The sequence below is a fragment of the Melozone crissalis genome, unplaced genomic scaffold, assembly GCF_028551555.1.
Source record: "Melozone crissalis strain CALT ecotype California unplaced genomic scaffold, PUWL_Pcris_2 ptg000034l_1, whole genome shotgun sequence".
In the NCBI taxonomy this organism is placed as follows: domain Eukaryota; kingdom Metazoa; phylum Chordata; class Aves; order Passeriformes; family Passerellidae; genus Melozone; species Melozone crissalis.
In genome coordinates this window covers 6,785,216-6,805,643 of record NW_026535812.1, presented here as the reverse complement: position 1 = coordinate 6,805,643, position 20,428 = coordinate 6,785,216, and the positions used below count along the sequence as shown (strand labels likewise).

The following is a 20,428-nucleotide window of genomic DNA, read 5'->3' as shown; positions in this document are numbered from 1 at the left end:
GGAGAGATGGTAATAAATATCATGTACCTGCTTGTTAGTCACTTTGACAGAAAGAAAAATGGGAGACACACTCATTCCCTTTTTAACCTGTATGTAGGTTTTTTCATGGGTTTTAGTTTCTCTGTTGAATTCATGGACATCTAAATGGAAGGTAATTGCAATAGAAAGTAGAAAGCAGGAAGGTGACTGTAATCCCAGTGCTTGAAGGGGTAAATCAGGTGATTGTGTAACAGTGAACTGATAAGCCTGGCATCAGTCCTGGGTAGAATCTTGGAGTGGGAGATGATAGAAAACACAGTTGGTACAAGGCTGAAGGGCCAACAGCTAAGATTGGAAGAAACACATCAATTTCTTGTTGATGAGATTGCATTTTTGACTGAGAAGAAAATCAATTGAAACACCAGTGTCTCTAAGACATTAATACCACATTGCATTTTAGGTGCATTTTTGGATTTAATGTAACTCATATTCAATAGCTCAAAACAGATCCATATATTAAAGAAAAAATATAGGTGAGCAATCCTTGCACAATGGAAGTTTCTGATGCATTCTGGCAGAGATCTGTTCTCTCCCAATAAAAGGGTCATTTTTATCAGTCATCTGGGAAGGCCCTGAAAATGGGGATGATATAGATCAATTAGTGAACAAAACACAATTTAAAATTTTTAAAAAGAGGCATCTTAATGCTGCCAAATGGGAGGTTTATGTCCAAGTTGTGATTAGAACAGAGCAGAACTGTCTTAGAGATTCTGTAATGCCAGGGTAATGCAGTGGCACCATGGCTGCATCATCAGAGAAAAACTGCTCAGGAATAGGAAGGTGAGGGAGTGCACAGACCTTGAGTGTCCATATCAGCAAATCTCACTCACTCCATTGGAAGTGATGAGAAATTCAGAGCTTTGGGAACACTCTGGGTGCTTGGGCACGCTGGCAGTCCTGTGTTGTGCTGTGAACCAGCACAGGGAGAACATATGGACCACAAAAAGGCTCTGCAGTAAACACAGAACAACGAGAGCTCGTGGCAGGAAGCACAAGGAAAGCTAAAACCAGAACTGAGACACATGGGCTGAACAGCATCAGTAAAACATTTCTGCAAGGAAAACATTGCATGGGCACTATGTAGGTTCTTCACATTGCTTGGAGGTTGTTCTGCAGGACATTGCCTTTGAGAGGGCTGTTCTGGGGGAAGGTCTGCAGAGCAGGGGCCAGCCATCCTGCTGTGAATTCATCTCATTTCATTTCATTTCATTTGGGGTTCTTGTTTTCTTCTTGGTGATTGGTTCATCATCACTGTAAAATCAAGGCACTGTTTCTGTGTGTGTGTTCTTTTTGAATAGCTTATTTCTTTCACAGCTTTTTGTACAATGTATGAAGTCATCACCACCACTATTTCTTTATTTTGCTTCCTTCAAGAAACTTCTTACTAATTTTTATATACTTTCTTTTTTAATCTTTACTCCAGGAGGACTTGTTGGTATTGAGGAAAACTGTGAAATCCTTCCTGGCTGTCTGCCAGCAGTGTCTATCAAATGTCAACACTCCAGTCAAAGAACAGGTAAAAGAAATGTCTGACTCTTAGAAAAGTGTGATTATTAAATTGTAGTAAAACTCAAGACTACACTACATCAAACTTAAAGTAAAATAATCTGTGCCCCTGTCTAAATAAATCTGAACAAGCAGCCCAGAAGAGCAGCTGTATTAACAGAACTTCCAAAGCACAGCTCATGACAAATTAACTTTTGATTAACAGTGAATGAGTAAGGATTACCTGGATGCTCAGGCTCATTTCCAGCGCTTGTGACTTCAGGCATCCAACTCAGTCACCTCAGATGAAAGACTTTTTCTGCAGACACTGGATTAAAAGGCAGTAGGCATTTCTATTTAAAAGGAAATAGGCACTACTGGAGGGTGACTGAGACTTCAAATGGGCTGAATATTTTGGGGTTTTTCCCCATTGAATCAAAGGGTTTGTTGAAATAATTAAATCTGTCTCTGCAGGACACAGTAGCTGGTTTGTTAGCTGAGGTTTTGTGAATACACACTGATTTATGTCAATGACATTTGTCTACAAATGGCATTTCTATCAGACCTCCCCAGATTTTGCAGAGTATAACTAATAACTGGCTTGGGTTTTTTGCCTGTGGTATTTAAAAGATAATACTTGTCAAAAGACACTTTTATTTCTTTGAAAGATAGCTCTGCTTAGCATTTACTCTCTGTTCTTCAGATTGCTAACTATAAACATTAACTGCTCAGAGATGTCAGTAGTTTATGTAGTCTCTAAAAGACTTGTGTGTCATTGGCTTCCAGCTGATTTTACTTTAGTAATTGTTTTTTAACATTCAGAGTAGTTACTCTTGGCACATTATATTAATATTGTATTATGTGAAAATATCTTCTAGCTGCATGCAAATACCTTCCAGCTCGAGCTGGACCTGCCATTCTTCCTTGCCTCAGCAAATGGCAAATGTTCCTTCCCATTCGTGCTGTGGGTTTCTTCTTGAGGTGTATTAACATGGGTTTGTTCTCTTCCTGCCAGTGGCCACAAGGGTTTTTTCATTGATAATTTAAACTTTGTTTAGAAGCTCCTTTGCAGTTCCCAGTTGTGGGGAAGTTTCCAAGCCTCAGCCAGACAAACCCACGCCCAGGCAGGCCCAGAGAGAGTGAGTGTCCTGGGCAGAGTGGCTGGAGACTCCATGGACCCATTCCAGCTGACTCTTCTATGATTTGCTTTTGTTTTCTTCCTTAAAATGCATATTTCTGTGAGTAGCAGGACTGCTACTTACTGCTTTTGTTTTACTGGATTTTTTTTGAGAATTATGTGCAAATTGTTTCCCTACCATACTTGATCCTTGCTCCAGACATTCTTTCCAGACAAAGTTGATGTCCATATCAAAGGAAGGAAAACTGTATGAAGTATTTAGAGAAACAAGACTGAAACATTTCAACTTTTCCATGAGTGTTTGAGGGAAATAAATATCCTGTGACTGAGCCCACTGCTGCCTTTATATTGGACAGAACTCAGCGCCAGCAGTGCATTACTCATCTGCTCTTTTTTAGAGGTCTGCATTAGGAAGAGCTTCAGTTCTGTTGAGTATCAGGGAAGTTTAGAGCAGGTGAGATCATCACTGGAATGAATCACAGCCTTTTGGATAAAAGGGAGAAAAATCCCAAATAGCAACATCTGTTCCTAAGGTCTCAACAGAACATAGTTTACAATGATGTGCATCTGTTCTTGCCTGAGTGTAGCTCATTCAGATTTTATAACATACTCCCAGAAATAAGGGAGCCATTAGGAAGTTCAGCATTTACTAGGAAGTTCAGATTTTATTTTAGAAATTTGTAAAGTTTTCAGAACCTGAGGTTAAAAATAGAGAAGCTATTAATAAAAAGGCTTTGGAAATGTGCTGAATGTGATCAAATGCAGACAGCTGGCTGTGAGACACCAGCAGAAGCCATGTGGGGGCAAAACAGTGTTATTGCCATGCAGGAATGAGCCCTTGGAAGGAAGGAAGTTTATGACAGCTGCCTTCTTTCCAGTCTCAGGTAATGAGGCTATAATAGTAATGAGCATAAATCATGAACAATTCTGCCCAGATTGACTTTTGTCTGGATTTGAAAGCTGTGCAGACAAACTTGGTTCTTTTTTTTGCCAGAGCTTTTGATGAAATTCTGCAAAAATGTCCTTGCTGTGGCTGTTTGTCTGTATTTTTGGGGTCTGACAGTGACTCAGCTGGAATTTTCGCTCAGTGTTGTTCATGTTTTTACTTGTTTGATTTTTTGACTGTTTATCAAAAGAGGTATGCTCTCTTTACTACAAATTTTGCTGCAGGCCTTGGATCAGAGGTAGATTTAGAGTTCTTTTCCTAGAGAAGAAATGGAAGTTTAATATGGGTGATGTGGGACATGGAGAAGGTAATAACCACAGTTCCTGACCTAGGAACCAAGGGCACAGCATTCCAAAGCAGAGGAAACCATTATGGAATGCTTTTCACAGCACATAAACAGCTCCACCTGAGAACAGTTTAAGAAGCTGTTTAATAGTAGCAGGGGATATCTGGAAATTAGATCAGTGGTACTTTGTTTTCCTTTGTTGGCTTTTCACTGCATTCATTCTCTTGTGCCTTGCAGGCTTTCATGCTGCTCTGTGATCTCCTGATGATTTTTAGTCACCAGCTGATGACGGGAGGTCGAGAAGGGCTCCAGCCTCTGGTGTTCAATCCAGACTCAGGCCTCCAGTCAGAACTTCTCAGTTTTGTCATGGATCATGTGTTTATTGACCAAGATGATGAAAATCAAAGCATGGGTATGTTTAGCTTTTTTTTTCATACCAGACACAGAAGAAAGGAGAAAATAGAATTTTGTTCAGTTGTTCAGATGTTTTCAGAAGTATTCCTACTTTTTGGAAGGTCACTACTCTGAAGTTTCTTATATAAGTTGTGGAATATGCTTTTGTTATATAATAGCTATATTAAAGATTTTATTTGTGCAGTTTATTTTTCATTCACAGAGTAAAGCCTTGCATAGGAACTTAATATTTATGGCATTGCCATTCAGTGTTAATGCTTCTTACAACTGGATTTTACTTCCTGTTGTTCAGAACATTGATTTCACATCTGAAAATCCAAGGCATGCAGAAGTACTGGTGCTTCTGATTTTTCTTTTGTTAAATATTTATAGCTTAGTCATGTTAATGGAGTCTCTGTGAAGGTTCTGTGTTTGAGAGGTTAAGCAAGAGCATTCAGCAAGAGTTCACTGTGGCCTTTCACAGGGTATGGGAAATAAATGACTCAGTTCCATGTGGATTATATCCAGGGTCTCTTGAGAATTACGGAGAGCAGCTTTGGTCAGTGGTGTGTCATGTTCCTAAACTTCTCTGGAAGTTTCCAAGTAGGCAGGACTCAAGACTTACCACCTTTCATTTTAGCTTCTTCTCCAACAACCCTTCTTGCTTCATGTTCAAGAATTGATTTTTTTCTAAGAGCTCCCCTTTGATAATGTTGTTTTAGAACTTAACAGTTACTTACAAACATACTGATGATGCTTTCAGAGGGAGATGAAGAAGATGAAGCCAACAAAATAGAAGCTTTACATAAGAGAAGAAACCTTCTGGCTGCCTTTAGCAAGCTGATAATTTATGACATTGTGGACATGCATGCAGCAGCAGATATCTTCAAACACTATATGAAGGTACAGGCCCTGCATCCTCCTGTCCTGTTCCTTACTCCACTTTTTGGCTGTAGCGAATTCCTTTCCCCTCAGTGTACAAGGAGCACACACCTCTGTGCTGGTGTCTGTTCACACCTGCTTCTTAGGGGGTGTTGGATCAATGTCATGTTGTTGCTTGGAATTGGCAGCCATGGGTCACCTTCATCAAGTGCTTAGTTTGGAGCAGGAAATGCTCTTTTGTTTGGTTTTCAACATGTTTGTTACAAAAGAAAATAAATACAGAAGTTTCCTACCTTATCACAGGGTTTGGTTTAAATTTTGATACTGAAATGTTGCCCCCCACTCACATCAAAAATCTGGATTTGAGCAACTGCTGCCTTTTCAAATCAAGAATTAGAAGTAATCTTTCTCTTGGGAAAACTGTAAGAAATTGTATAAGAGATTTTGATTAAAAGTTTTTGATTTTTTTTCACATTTGTTCTTAGTACTACAATGACTACGGAGATATCATTAAGGAAACCCTGAGCAAAACCAGGCAAATAGATAAAATCCAGTGTGCAAAGACACTCATTCTCAGTTTGCAACAGGTAAGAGCATTGATTTTTTTGTTAGAAATGCCTCACTGCAAAAAGCCCTGGCCAGGATTTCCTCTGATGCACTTTACAGGGAAGCAGAAATGCTGCATTTCCTTAGGACATTCTCTTCATTTTCCTGCTCCCCAGTTCAGACTCTCACTGCCCCTGTGTCTCAGTAATCTCTGTCTCCATAGGCCCACACTGGCAAAGCTTGGGCAGGTAAAAATGGAAGGGAGGGACAGAAGAGCCTTGGAGGCAGTTTGGTCCAAGCTGATTCATGGCATTTGTTTATTGATCCTGAGTCAACAAGAAGAATTAGGATGGCTTTTTCTTCTTAACATTTGCTGAAGTAATGCATCTTCCTTATACTTTGTCTAAATACTGATGAATTTTTCAAATTTCGAGCTAATTAAGTCTTCCAATACTGTTAGACATGTTTTTTCCCAGAAAAATTCTCTTTACATCACCCATAAATTACTGCCTGGTGATGAAATCTATCAAGCAACAGCACAAAGTGCACTAAATTCCACTTAGGCCCTTGAAGGACCAGCTATAGCCATTGCACAGAGAAATTACTTCTGCTAATTAGATGCTTTCAAATGAGCTGGACCTCCCCAAATCCCTTCCTAAGGGATTTGCTGTAGCAATCTGGAAGCTGAGAGAGATCTGTGCAAACCTGAGAAAAACAGATGTACTTCCAGAAGAGTCAGGGAGTGTCAAAGCAGCCCATGTCTGTAAGACTTGGAGAGGAGGAAGCAGCTGCCACAGATCAGTCAGGCTGACAAAATTCCATGAAAAATGTAATGAGAGGAGCTCTTTGCAAGAGCCTTAGTGACAAGTAGCAGCCAGTGTGGATTTGTCAAGGAGGAATCCTGTCCAATTAAGCTGCTGTCATTAATTACATGGTAACAGAGCTTGTGAAGATGAGAGAAACAGTGGCTGTAATGGAGCCTGATTTAATATCCTCACTGGCACTGTCTGCCAGGATGCTCTCAGCAACCAGTGAGAGATGGGGTGTAAATGGCAGTGCCAGGAGAAGTAGAACTGGCTGGAAAAGCATCAAGCACTTCAGTACTGTGCTGGGAGAGCCTTGGAGGCAGCAGTGCTGGGCAAACAGGCACAGAGGCTACAGTGGAGGAGCTGCAGTTTGGATCCCCAAATTCAGAGCACCACCAGTCTGATGGGTGATGGGGGTGCCAAGAGAACAGCACGAGAATGCAGGAGCTTCTTGATGAGTTCGGAGAACGATAGATGGAATTCAGGGAGGGTGGGTGCAGAATTGCACCAAAATAACTCCACACAGGTACAAGATGGGGACAGCTGGCAAACAGCAGAGGGACAGAAGAAATTCTGGCAGGTGACAGGGACACCATTGTGTCTCAGTCATCACAAAGGCCATTCTCAGATGGAGCAGGTTTAGAACCCAAGCCTTTCTCAATAAAAGTGTTTCCCAGCTCACAGATATCAACCTCTGAACTCTCTCTGCAGCTGTTCAATGAGCTTGTTCAGGAGCAAGGTCCCAACCTGGACAGGACCTCTGCCCACGTCAGTGGCATTAAGGAGCTGGCCCGGCGGTTTGCCCTCACTTTTGGCTTGGATCAGATCAAGACAAGAGAGGCTGTGGCCACACTACACAAGTGAGTGGTGGTAAATAAACTGGATTTTTACACTACTTCAGATTAAAACTCCTGTTCAGCATTCCCTTTCTCAGGATACATAATCTCAACAGGCAATTATATGGAATAATTCTGTATTTTTTTCTACTTTAATTAGAGGGGTCTACATGTATGTAGGTAGAAAGGAAACAAACTAGCTGCTACCTAATTATTTATTGGAATTTATTGGCATGGTTATCTCAGGTGGGTTGTGTGTAACAACTGTGTATGGTTCTTTGTTCCACACTACTCTGGATTCTGGAGGAACCAAAGGCTGTTATGTAAAGATACTCTAAAAATCTTTTAAAGTGGACTGAAAATGTTTATGCAACTGCTGCATAGAAAAGCATGGAAAGGTTCTGCTAAATTTAAATTATAACTTTGCCATGCCATAAAAAAGTTCAAATGCTAAGGTTTGGTGTCTCAGAGACTCAGTCCTTGACACCAAGATCAGCACGGTCAGGCTCAGTCAGGATGCACCAGGCACTGTCCTCAGCCAGGCAGGAGTCAGGGGACACTTGTGCCTTGCTGGCTGAGGGAAGGGACAGTGCTCTCTTCAGTCTAGGTGACAGAGCATAACCAAGCGTGTCCCTGCTCTGGGGACTCAGTTCTCTGCTCTGGCTGCAGAGGTTGGCTCCTGTTTGATCTGAATGAGCTCCTGCCCTGGGCTGCTCTGCCCAGCTCCCTCTTACAGGGAGAGCTCCCTCTTACACACTGGCCATGTGCTTATCTGAGGGGGTCTCACAAATCCACAGGGAACTCTGCATTCCCCTTTGTCCAAAAGCTGCTGTTTGCTGCTAATGGGGAATTACATTGTGATGGGACCTGAGGATTCAAATGGTTTCATCAAACTCAGATTTGGGGCAACTTGTTTGGGTGTTGGGTTGGGCTTTTTGTTTGCTTTTTTGGTGGTTTTTTTTGGTTTGGTTTGGTTTTGGTTTTTTTGTTGTTGCAAATGTCTGAACATGTTCATATTTCTGTACTGTAGAGATGGCATAGAGTTTGCCTTCAAATACCAGAATCAGAAAGGACAAGACTATCCACCTCCTAACCTTGCTTTCCTGGAAGTGCTCAGTGAATTTTCTTCCAAACTCCTGCGACAGGACAAAAAGACTGTGTAAGTAATGCTCTGTTTTCTTCCCTGGCCTCTGTTAATCCCTGCACTGTGGGTTCCAGCTCTTTCCTGTGAGGTCTCTACAATCTAACCAGGGTTGCAGCAAGTCCCTGAGACATTTCACATACATACTCACTCATCTTTTTGTGTTTTAAAGTAATAAAACTAAATGGGAAAAGAAAAATCAGACCCGCTAATGAGGTGAGTTTGAGACCTCCCAAAACAATGTTATCTAAAATTTCTTACCGGATATTTAAAGTAAAAAGTGCTTTTTTAGGCTAGAAGAAAAGAAATTACACCTTATCAGTGCAGGTAATTTACAGGCTCTCTGTCTTTATTTACAGAAATTGTAAACCTATATTTGTTGTTTCTTTTAATATATTGGAAGAGGACTCCAGTGAAACATCAGCCAAGCACTATGTGCCCAGTGTGGACCTAAATTCACTGAATAACTTTGTGATGAATTTAGAAGTGCAGTTGCCAGATCTGCTGATTTATGGTTATAGGTGCCTTTCCAGTCAGTTTTGTGACCCCACTGAGTGTTAGTCAACACAAAATCAACTGGAATGGCCCCAACTGATTCTTTCTGTCAGATCTTGCTGTGAAGTTTGACAGATGTTTTTTCTGTGAAGACATTTCTTTTAAAGGACTTTTCTATTAGGGTTAACAACTATGAACATTACAGCTTTGCAGTAAGAAATGCAGCTTGGTTTACTTTGTATAATTTTTAATGTGTACACACTTGAACCAATTTCACTTTTTCATTGTATCAATAATTTCATTGTATCAATAATTTCTCAAGTCACTGAACACTGTAGGGCAAACAGTTAAAGGAGCTAGGGAATGGGATGATCCAGTTAGGCTGGCTTGGCACTCCATTTGTGCATCTGCTCTCCATTGTTATGTCCTGGAATCTTGTCAGCTTCTATCCTCTTCCTCAGAACAGGACTTAAGGATAAAAGGATTTTATGGCTTGTCTTCTTAGCTGAGCTGTAGGTTCTCTGCATGGTGGTTCAAGTGCCACTGCCTGTTTCCTGTGGAATTTAGTGAAGTTTAGCCTTTCAGCAGGGTCAGCCCTTCCATAAGTTTCCAGTGTCTGACATTTAAAGTTACATCATGTTGCCCCTGACAGCTTCTGTTAACCTGAGCCTTTGAGTGAAATTCAATTCTTTGGGGCATTCTGTTCCTTCACCTTCCACATTGCCATTTAAATTCTTTCTCAAAGGTTCCCCTGCCCACATGCACAACCAGTGGCTGTTCCTGCAGGAGTGTAAGGATTGCTGTGGTGGAATATCTATACCTGAGCTATTGACCTCAGCTGAATCTGATGATCATGAAAATAAATAGGTCCTTTAGGGCCTGATCTGTGCCAGCCTGCTCTGTTGGGATGAGTTCAGCCCTGCCCCAGACCCCACGGGCTGTGGTGACCATGAGAAGGGTCAGCACAATTTGCTGACATGTGAGGATTCTGTGGAGGTGGCTCCGCTCCTGCCCAGAGTGCTGCACTGACAGGACAGGAGGGGGATGCTGGATTTGCCCTTTTCTGTAGCTCCTCCAATCCACAGGGACCTCTCCCCCACCACAGGGGCTGCCTGTGTGCAGGAAGGTCCATGACCACCATCTGCTGGAGAAGTCTCATGTTCAGCATCACTTCCCTCCCTCCCGGCCCAGAGGCCCTCCCCAGACTCAGCAAAGGACTCTTGGCTGCAGCCAGAAGTGCTCTGGAGCCCTCAGAGTCTCAGGAACACGTGGCTGCCTCCCTGCCTAGGTTCTCCAGCTTGGCTTCCCTGCCTCAACCCCCAAATGATCCACCTGAGGGCCTGCAGGTGTCAGGGCACTGCTCCAGGACACCCTTCCTGACAGGCTCCAGCACACAGTGCTGTTCCACAGGGCTCCTGCTTCCTTCTGCTGGGCTGCTGGCTCTTTCCTCTGGGCTAGAAAAGGGAGAAGCTTCCAGTTTGGGAATGAAGCAGCCACATTGATTTAATTTAGTTTTTCTAGCCTGTTAATCTGGCTAATCATTTTATGAGTAACCTTCAGAAGTGGTGATAACCATTTATGGATTTATTTAAATCTATGGATTTCACATAAAACTGCTCATGTAAGGTGCCAGACTCATACAGCTGCAGGAAAAGAATTTGTACTAACACTCTGTTACAAACCTATTAAGGCAGATACAGGCAGGGAAATCCTCAGGAACTAATGTAGGACAGAATAGAGGAGATTGTCCTTGGAGGCACTTATTTCCACTTACTTCTCTCATAGACACAGTTGGCTTAGATGGAACCCTGACTTTTGGGTGGCTGTCAGGTGAAGTAGAGCCTCGATGTGGGTGAGGTCCACTGAGCTCAGAGTTGATAGGAACTGCCAGTGTGAAGCTCCCCCAAATGCTGAGCAGATGTCTCAAGTTTGGCATCAAGGCAGTAAAGAGCTCCCAAGTGGTGTCGTTTTCCACCTTCACAATTTGGCCATAAACCTGCAATCTGGTTCTATAAATACAAGCTGGAGGCAGAAAAACTTCTTCCTTTCCAAGACTCTTCTGCAGGTAGACTCTCTGAAGCCATGAAGAGCTCAAGTGGCACAGTTGGGTACCATAAAATAGAGAACACACTAAGATTTTTCCCATTGCTGCCAGGTTTGGGAATTAATATACACATGGAAAGGGGAAGGGGGAAGCATTGACAATATTCAACGAAAGAGTAGACAGGAACCTGCTGTTTCTTGAACAAAGTTTGCCATTTACTGAATCAAAAAACTGATGTGATGTCACCCTTCCATGAGCAGTGTGGCTCCTGGGCCTGTTCTGGGGCTGGGCTGTGTAACATCTCCGAGCTGCCATGAGCTACAGAGGAAATCCTGCCTTTCCATGTGGAGTGTGTGGGGTTGACTCCCACTGCTGGCAACCTGGCAAGGTGGTGTTAAAGGAAATTGTGACTGAGGGGTGCAGGAAGTGATGCTCAAGTACCTGAGTTCTCTTACCAAACTTCTGAATGTTTGGCTCTGCAGCCAAACTCATTAGAATCAGATTTATAGATTTGCATGTTCATTTTAGAGATTACTTCTGATTCCATAATTAAATAATCAGTAGAAAAAGAAAACAGTTTCTATGCCCTCCATACCAGGAGGGTGTTGTTGGTTCCTCCTTTCAGTTAACAGGTGTGCACTGGACTTTTCATGGCAGTGGACCAGGTGTTCAAATTTCTTATGACAGAAATAAATGGCTGCATTTGACTAACCCGTTTCTCTTGTTCCAGGATGCCAAGGGACATCCTGCATCCTTGCAGCGGTGGCTGTGATGCAGCCTGGCTGCTGACACAGCAGCCATATCCGGGTGTCTGTGGGGAGATTGCTGCACTCTGTAGCCCCTGTCTTTCCTTTCCAGGCACACCTACCTGGAGAAGTTCCTGACAGAGCAGATGATGGAGAGAAGAGAGGACGTGTGGCTGCCGCTGATCTCGTACCGGAACTCGCTGGTGACGGGCGGCGAGGACGACAGGATGTCAGTGAACAGCGGCAGCAGCAGCAGCAAGGCCTCCTCCGTGAGGAACAAGAAGGGCCGACCCCCCCTCCACAAAAAGAGAGTGGAAGGTTTGTGAGGGCACCGGGCTTTGGCATGCTGGACACTCAGGGGAGGGGGCTCTACCAGTTCATGCAGAAACACGTGATACGTTCTGGATGTGGCACAACCAAGGCATCTGTTCTGCTGGATGTGTCTTTAATGGAAATACCACCACAGCTCCCCATTCTTGTTTGTCTTGACCAAAATTGGCAATCAGAACTGTCAAAAGGTGTTACTGCTGGTGTCTGTGGAGTTACCTGCTCTTTCTCACTCCTGGAATGCTGGATTTCTGCCTATGGTTCCCTCTGGGAAGTTGTTAATTCTCAGGGATTTGGAACGGATTCCAGGCAGAAATTCTGATAACAGATCTCTGTTGTTGCAGGGCCATTGGGAACAGTGAAAAGACACCATTTTTGTTTAAAATAGTACTGATATATAGTGTTGTCTGCATTTACTCTTCCTGGGACCTCAGATGTGTTCATCAGGAATCTGGCTGTGATAGCAAATTTCTTACAAGGCTGCATCTGTTCCTGGTCAATCTGTGCTGTAGTGTGGACTTTTGTGAATACTAATTTGCTGTTCCACTATACAGTAGATGTGAGTGGGATCTTAAACTTCAGGGTTTTTTCCAAGTTCAGTATCTATGGCAATAATCCCTCAGTAAGGAATGTAGTGTCCATTTGCCTGAATATACAGCAATTTCCCATAATACTCCTCAAAAGTTTGCCAATGCAGCCAGGTCCATTCTCCACTGCAGCTCATGGTGAGCAGTCCCTGCACCAGGTCCTTCTCACAACCAACCTCAGGTGTAGGTACATCAAATACTGGCTCCTTTTTTCAGGCACTGTTTTCCTTCTTTCATGATGCCAAGATTTTCACAGAATTCAGCCACTGAGGTTTTCTTCTTTCCTCTTGTTGCCATTTTTATTCTATTCTACTGTATTTTACCAATATCTTATTTTTTTACCCTGGGGGTGTAGTAGTATCTTTGTCTCCCAGTAAGGCAAATCTCAGACTTAAGATGTAGTTAATTTCCACCCTAAAGGATCTAACAGCAGAAAGGTCACTGCAGAAATTACTGTGGCATCAAAGAACCATATCCAGTCCCCTCTGGTTCCTTTCTCACCTAAATCCAGTACGGACTGGCTTGGAGAACATTCCCTGTTGCTTCTGAGAGGAAATGTGCTCTGTGCCATTTCTTCAAAATGCCTTAAGGAAATCAACGTGTTTTTTAAAAAAATTCCTAACATAAAAATGATTGAAATGTCAAATTGAGAATAAATAGGCAGCTTTTTAGACATTTATGCCTAAAGGGTAGTAAAAGGCAATGGAAGGGTGAACAGATCCATGGAGATCCCCATCTACTTTTCTCACCACGCATTTCCTGTTAGTAAATCTGTGATCTTGTAATCTCTGTTGTCATCTCTTGTCTTTCACTCCAGCAACTGAATTTTTGTGTGTTTCTCTGACTGCACACTTCCTGCTCTAACCCATTCTCAAGTCCTCCCTCTTCCCTCCTCTCTGCTTTGCTTCTTTCCCAACACAAGCACAGGATCCCAGCTAGACCTTCAGTCATCTTCATCTCATTTTTATTGCTATGTGTCACCTCCCTGCTCCACTCCAGTGGTTCTGACAGTTCTAAATATCTGGAGTGACCAGATTTTGGGGTTTGTGCTCCACCTTGTCTTAGTGTTTAAGTGGATCTTGGTTGCTGTAGGTGCATGAGATTATCAATCTCCAATTGTAAACTCAGGAATTGGGAATTACCTTGGTTGTTTATGTTCAGGATACCCAGCAGCTGAGGCCGTGCTGCAGTAGGACTTTGTTTGCAATGGGGTTTATGTTTGTTCCCTTTAAATTGTTGTTATTGCTGAGAATAGAGGCTAGTAATACTTAACAGTATCTAAAATTAGAACTGAAAATCTTACATTTCCAAGCATTTATCCAGGTGATCCCTCAGTGCACACTTGTTTGAATGCTGCCCTGCATGTAGTCAGAACTGAGCAGTGATTTCAGTGTTCTCTCTCTAGATGAGAGCCTGGAAGGCTCCTGGCTGAACAGGAATGAGAACATCCATACTCCAGGGACACTGCAGACACCTCAGCTCACCTCCACTGTCCTGAGAGAGAACACCAGACAAATGGGAGAGCAGATCCAGGAGCACGAGTCGGAGCAGGGATCTGAACAGGATTTTTTACACAAGTAAGTCTTGGAATTTCAGCATCAGGTACAGTCAGGCAGGCAAAGGAATTGCTTGTGGTTTATAGGGATATTGTTAGCCTGTGGCTCCTGAGATGCAGTGCTGATTTGCAAAGCCACCTAGAAATGCCTTGGCCACAGCTCAGCAATACTTGGATTGTCTTCAGGTCCCAGAAAAATATGTTGTAATGGAATAATAGTAGGAATTCCTTATGTTAAGACTATCCCATAGCATAGCCATGCATTTCTGGTCAAATCATCCTAGTGCTTCTGTCCCAAACTGGGTGGAATTGTTTCTTTGGAAGACCTGTAGATACTCTCTTTTCTTTCCCCCTGCCTGATATCAGAATTAAGGTTCTCCAGACACCCTGACTGATATTTTCTAAATTTCCAGCTGCTGAGCTAGTAATTCCTGATTTGAGGTAATTGCCCTAAATGATATATTCTTTTTGTCCTTTTACTCCCATTTTATCACCTCCATTTAGAGGAAAAACACTGATTATTTTCTGTCAGTGGATGTTGGCAGCAGGTGCTGCCAGGATGCAGCAGGGGAGCACAGGCTGGCTGTGGGTCATAGGCTGCTGGTGGCATCAGCAGGGCAGCCTGGAAGGTATTTACACGTGGGTGAGGTACTGGCCCTTAAGTTGTAAAAGCCATTTGTTTTTCACATTGTGTGACATTTTTGTCACTTACTAATTTGGATCCATTCTTGCTCATATTTTGCCTCATCTGACACACTAAAGTACTATTTAATAACAAACTTTAGAGGTGCTCCTGCTCCAGGTGCCTGCCCCTAATGGAGGAGCAATGTCAGTGTTTCCATACCTGCTTTTATTGCAAGTTAATTGATTTTTTGTGTGCATACAGTGAGAGGAGACAGAGTGTGGAAGGGAATCCAGAAGATGTGTACAATGATGGATGGGATTTAATTATCCTAATCTGAAGCATGGCCAGACACAGAACTTGGAGACAGAAACTGCCCCAGAACAGGCAGCTCAGAACTGTTACTGCTGTGGGTCCTAACTTACTCCCTGTGTGTCAGTCCCCAGATGCAGATCTCGTGGCTGGGCCAGCAGAAGCTGGAGGATCTCAATCGAAAGGACAGGACAGGAATGAACTACATGAAAGGCAGAAGTGGCGTAAGGCACGCAGTGTAAGTGCTCACAGGCTGCTGCCCTCAGCACCATGTGCAGGACTCCAGTGAAATGTTCCCTTTCCTGCTCCTTGCCAGTGATTTCTGTGCCATTTCACCCTTGTGGGAGAGCAGAGGGACAGTTTGCAGTGCTGGGATGGATCCAGCCCAGCACTGCCATTCTCTGACTGTGGCCAGCCACCAGGCCCAGTGAAGGTGCAGTTCCCCGTTCCTCAGAGGGTTCCATGGTTTGTGTGCTGTGTAATTCCCTGGGAGCTCTGCCCATGAGCCAGTTCCTGTGGCTGTGCTCTCCATCCTTTTCTGCCAAGGTGTCCCCCTGTGCAGTAATGGAGGGAACACACATGGGTGAACACTGGGGCACCACATGCTCTGTGCTGATCCCACCGAGTCCTTTAGCAGGGGGGCTGGGATCCTTACAGCCTTTGGAACTGGGCTTGAAGGCCCTGCTGGAGTCCCAGGGCTTTACCAGTGACCCTGGCAAACAGTGTCACTCCTCCTTGGTAAAAGGGCAGGCAAACACAAGAGCAGTTACTGCCCAGTAACATCTGCAGTTGCTGATCATAGTGCTGTCAGTGGGACTTGCTGCTTCAGCCTGGGCCAGGGTTTGGGGAGGGGAGTTCATGTGTGATTTTCCTCTGTTTGGTATTCCAGAGAGCCTGTTGGCTTTACCCTCAGCATCAGCATTAAATGATAGGGTTTGAGCATTCTTTTTAATGACAAAGATCAGGCCTGGGAAGTTTTTTAGCCCAGAAATGACTCTCTCTCTCTTTAATCAGACGAGGTCTAATGGAAGATGACGCTGAGCCCATCTTTGAAGATGTAATGATGTCCTCGCGAGGCCAGCTAGAAGACATGAATGAAGAATTCGAGGACACAATGGTCATTGATCTGGTCAGTAAATCTTTTCAATGGCAAGTTTAAAACAGTTGAAAGCTAATTTAAAAGGAATTTTAGAAGTGTAAACAAAAATTTCCAAAATTTTGAGTCTGGCCTCCAGTTGTCTGAACATTAGAGTGGGAATGATGTGAGCACTTCCCAGAGCCTCCTGCTGCAGGCTTGAGCCCAGTGGGTTTGTTCCAGAGACACACAAGGAGCATTGCTTAGTGCTCCTTCTTCCCAAGACTGTTCTTGGACAGCTTCTGCCAGCAGCAGCATCACACACCTCAGACTTGTCAGCCCACAAGGATCAGGTTGTGAGTTACAGGCTGTGCTGACAAAGCGCTTTATTGCATCCATGATGTGTCAGACTGACACAGCCAAGGGGTCTCTCTTTGTCCCTTTCCTGGTCAATTTGGTTTTGAGGAGGTGGGCTGGGCAGAGGATCCTTACTCGAGGTCTCAGTTAGGTCACAGCCAGAGGGAGCACAGGCACTGGTGTGTGGATGGGAGCTCCTTAAATAGGAATTGCTCTCAAACAGGTCCCATCATTGGCAGCCTCAGTCCCTTCCAGTTCTGTTCTGACTGCTTGGAGAGGTTCCTTGCAGCACTTACAGCCTTAACTGGCCTCCCCTCTGGAAATGACTCCTCCCTTGCAAAATGGGATAAAGGAGCAATTTGCTTTATACACCTCACCATTTTTATGTCTGTTTCTCCTTTCACATCCAAGCAACAAGCCCTAGGTTATATTAGGACTGGGCTACAGTGTCTTGGAAAAGGCTGCTGCATACTGAGGTTATTGCCAGCACTCATTTAATTACCAAGTAACATCCCAGGCAAGGAAGGAGTTGATGAAACCAGTGAGGCTCACACTTACTCCTGTGCTTGTGGGGAAGGACACCACAAAGGGTTTAAGCCTCAGAAATATTTCAGTATCTTCTGTACCCTTTCTGTTGGTTAATCCATTTTTGACCATGTCAGAGCTCGTTTCACTATGAACTTGAAGCATAAAGAGTTAAGAGGGAGTTTCTTTGCAGTCTGGCCTAGAGTCCCAATACAGAAACATCCTTAAGTCAGCAGGAACCTTGGGCAAGTCCTTAACTGTGAGCACATAGAGTCCATCAGCTTTTACCATTCTTCCAATAACAAAGAGTGGAGGGAGCGCTGTCCTGTGTTTGCCCCAGAGGTTTTGTGGCACAGGGGAAGGTGGGGCAGGGACAGGGCCCTGTGGCAGGCAGGGCTCTGTGTGTCCCGTGCTGCTTCAACTCCCGTGTGTTGCAGCCGCCGTCACGGAACCGGCGCGAGCGCGCGGAGCTGCGGCCGGACTTCTTCGACTCGGCGGCGATCATCGAGGACGATTCAGTAAGGGCCGGTTCCTTTGCTTGCTTTGAGCTCTGCTTTGAGTGTCCCACCTCCAGTAACCGCTGTGTTTTCCCCCTTTGCAGGGATTTGGCATGCCCATGTTCTGAAGTCCGGCGAAGACCTTTTACAAACTTGGAACTCTATTGTTTAGAGCTAGAGGCCTATATACTGTGATAGCTTGTATGAAAACCACATTTTTGATGTGATACAGTTTGATTTTTAACCAAATGATTGAGGTCAACCCCTTGGTGTAGTGACGGAGAGAAGAGGAGCTTCTTATTGACACACGGGAATGTTGGCCAATCCAGTCACCTCAGAAGGGCTGACCTAAAAAATCATTTGTATCCCTGTTCTTGACTGTCCTAATACAGATTTTTTTTTTCTGGATGAGGAGGAAGTTTTAAATTGTTAAGACAGCTGTCAAAATAAACACTGTTCTACATATGTTTTCTGAAAACAACATTGAGTGAAAACAGAACTTTTTTAACTTTATTTTTCTGCTGTACAATTTAAAACGGTTTTAACATTTGCCTTTTTATGTTTTCAAAGCTAGCCATTTTTATTAAACCTATGCCTATCAGCCACTGACTAGCAAGGCTGCTGTAAGCAGGTCGTTCTGGCTACAGAAAAGTGTTTTGGAACACACTGGATTTGATTAACATTATGGTACGCTTATGTCCTCTCATAGGCATGGAGAAGAACACTCTCAGAGAAGAGGTTAGAATTCTAATGACGTGCATCTCTGCCAAAAAATTTCAGATTCTGATATGATAAACCCAGATTTTATACTCTTGAGAAGATTTATTTTTATTTATAATGGGACATAAAGTAAGAGATGTCCATGAAGCCACTTTTCCAACAGATGCTGTGTAACATTCATTTTATATAGCACATGGGGACACAAAACCAGTAAATTTTCTATTGGTACTTGCTCTGTGCATTTTTAGCAACTTATACCAGCAAATAAAGTATTCTCAGTAAAACACACAAATGGTTCTCAAGTAATCACTTTGCTGTTTTTACTACCTACTTCAAGCCTGCCAACACAAGGTACATAAACAGCAACTTTCCTATTAAAAAAAAATAGTTCAAGGGTGGGGGAAAGGATCACTTTAGCATACTAAAAGTAATTTTAACTGTACCATAAAACAGAGTCTACTTTCCATGCCGTAAATACCCTTTTCCGCTATTTTTGTAAATTAATTTTGCCAGTTAGAAGTACTGTATGTGCTGCATAGAAATTTGTGCTTAGATGGTGAAGTTCTTAAGCTTACAATGGACTACAGCTACATTTTCAGTGTTAACTGTGCATATTGAGAGTAATTCTTTGGAAAAAAATATGATTTTTCAAAAAAGCTAAAAACATCAAAAAAAATTCAAAAAAAACCCCAAAACATTCTCAGCTAATTCATTGTACTAAGATATTTTTCAATGTCTTCAATAATTTGGAATTTCATTATGCTTCGATTTTATGACTCGATGTAGTAGCTGCTCCTTACCCAGCCTGGCCTGGCACCAGCAGTCCTGGCCCTCCACAGCTCCAGATCTCCAACAATTGGCCCCAAAAGCTTCATCTTTCTGCACTCAGTAGCAGTTGGGATACAAAGCAGACTGACCCACTTGGAGCACAGCAGTTTCAGAGGTGCTTTGGTTTTAGCAACTGCAGAATAATCACGGAGCTTTTTCTGTTTCGAGCTTTCTGGACACCAGCCCAACCCCTCAGTGCCCAGCATGGGCAGGGAAAGAGCCCAAACTGACCCAGCCCAGCACCTCACCCAGCTGAGCTTGGCTCTCACAACACGTGCAGTTCTCAGACACGGTTGCCAAAAATGTTTGACCAGGTAATTCAGCCATTCCTTAGTGTGGGTTGGGGATCTATTAATCCAAGAAGTAGCTGGAACTTTATAAACCCTGTTACCTCCCTCTGTGCACCCCCACGGCCTGGGGGCAGGAATGGCTGCAGGACCTGTCCCAGGGTCACTCTGTGAGCATGGTGGCACAACAGATGCTGCCCAGTTTGAGTCAGAGTCTCAGACAAACCTTGTGCTTCACAGTCCTCTGTGTGGAAAACTGATTCCTAATTTAACATTGTAGAATACTGTATAACAAACATTTATTATCATGGTACCTGCAATGGGTCTCCAGTTCAGTTTGCAGTCAATAGGTTTTTGTATTATGAGTGTCTCCTTGATTGGTTTTGCTAGTAATTCTGTAAATTGTACATTTACAATATGAGGTTTTTTTTCCTTTTGTACAATTTAAAACTGATGCTTCACCTTTCATTTAATAAACTATTCAAAATCATGAGTATGATGAGCACCCTCTTCACTATAGTTTTTTTTAAGTGCTTGTTTGGACCATCCCATTTTGTCATCCCATATAGTAGTAAGAATTCAAGGAATTATTAAAGGCAAAACTGACAGGTAGCTTTCATGTAGTCCAGGCTTCACAACCAGACCTGTACCCCACTCCCTTACCCACTCAGCCTCCAGAGTGATGGAAACCCTCTCTGGGCTTCCTTCTCCCCTCCACCATCATGTGGTTTGGTTGGGGGGGTAGAGGGGTGGTGAATGTGGGATTGCTGCAAACCTCGGAAGGCACCACCCCAGATGCAAGAGCTGCACTGCTAAAACTTACAATTTCTTGAAATGCCACAAGGTTTGAGAAGAAGTTCTCTCTTCTGCCCTGTATGTCTGAAGTGACCTGGAGTCTGTGGGAAGAAACTGCCATGGCAAAGGCTTCAAAGTTCTAACAACCAGCTGGGCTA

General features: G+C 43.4%; 1 protein-coding gene across 3 annotated transcripts in view; it reads left to right on the top strand.

Annotated features, from left to right (window-relative positions):
- Window positions 1-19,968, top strand: part of STAG1 (stromal antigen 1) — a 151,049-nt gene extending 131,081 nt beyond the window's left edge. For all 3 annotated transcript variants that reach the window (XM_054282401.1, XM_054282400.1, XM_054282399.1), the window contains 12 exons: window positions 1,463-1,555; window positions 4,132-4,306; window positions 5,051-5,190; window positions 5,655-5,756; window positions 7,233-7,381; window positions 8,388-8,516; window positions 11,896-12,101; window positions 14,103-14,274; window positions 15,314-15,424; window positions 16,201-16,315; window positions 17,581-17,661; window positions 17,745-19,968. In XM_054282401.1, the coding sequence (XP_054138376.1) occupies window positions 1,463-1,555; window positions 4,132-4,306; window positions 5,051-5,190; window positions 5,655-5,756; window positions 7,233-7,381; window positions 8,388-8,516; window positions 11,896-12,101; window positions 14,103-14,274; window positions 15,314-15,424; window positions 16,201-16,315; window positions 17,581-17,661; window positions 17,745-17,768 (1,497 nt within the window). In that variant the 3' untranslated portion in view covers window positions 17,769-19,968. The remainder of the gene's footprint in view (window positions 1-1,462; window positions 1,556-4,131; window positions 4,307-5,050; window positions 5,191-5,654; window positions 5,757-7,232; window positions 7,382-8,387; window positions 8,517-11,895; window positions 12,102-14,102; window positions 14,275-15,313; window positions 15,425-16,200; window positions 16,316-17,580; window positions 17,662-17,744) is intronic.
- Window positions 19,969-20,428: the final 460 nt, after the last annotated feature.